The 235-nt window shown below is 63.0% G+C and overlaps 1 protein-coding gene across 1 annotated transcript in view; it reads left to right on the plus strand.

Annotated features, from left to right (window-relative positions):
• LOC119585174 overlaps positions 1 to 235 on the plus strand; it is a 27,573-nt gene that overhangs the window by 19,421 nt on the left and 7,917 nt on the right. The window contains exon 10 of the mRNA XM_037933811.1: positions 20 to 227. Coding sequence (XP_037789739.1) covers positions 20 to 227 — 208 coding nt within the window. The remainder of the gene's footprint in view (positions 1 to 19; positions 228 to 235) is intronic.

The following is a 235-nucleotide window of genomic DNA, read 5'->3' on the forward strand; positions in this document are numbered from 1 at the left end:
AATCTCTCTCTCCACGCAGCAACAGGAGTGCTTGCGAGCGGACGTGCTTGATGTGGACGTGGCTCACGAGCTTTCGTCGTGGGTCCTCAAGCACCGAACTCTGCAGTCATCCCCTCTCCCCTTGGTCTACGAAGCCACGCCCTACTGTCCTCCCTCGGGGCTAAACACGCCCCTTTCCACGCCCCTTTCTTCGCCTGCGTCCTCCGCGCGCTCCACGCTGACGAGGGGTGAGGCC

This window comes from Penaeus monodon, chromosome 19, assembly GCF_015228065.2.
Source record: "Penaeus monodon isolate SGIC_2016 chromosome 19, NSTDA_Pmon_1, whole genome shotgun sequence".
NCBI classification, from domain to species: domain Eukaryota; kingdom Metazoa; phylum Arthropoda; class Malacostraca; order Decapoda; family Penaeidae; genus Penaeus; species Penaeus monodon.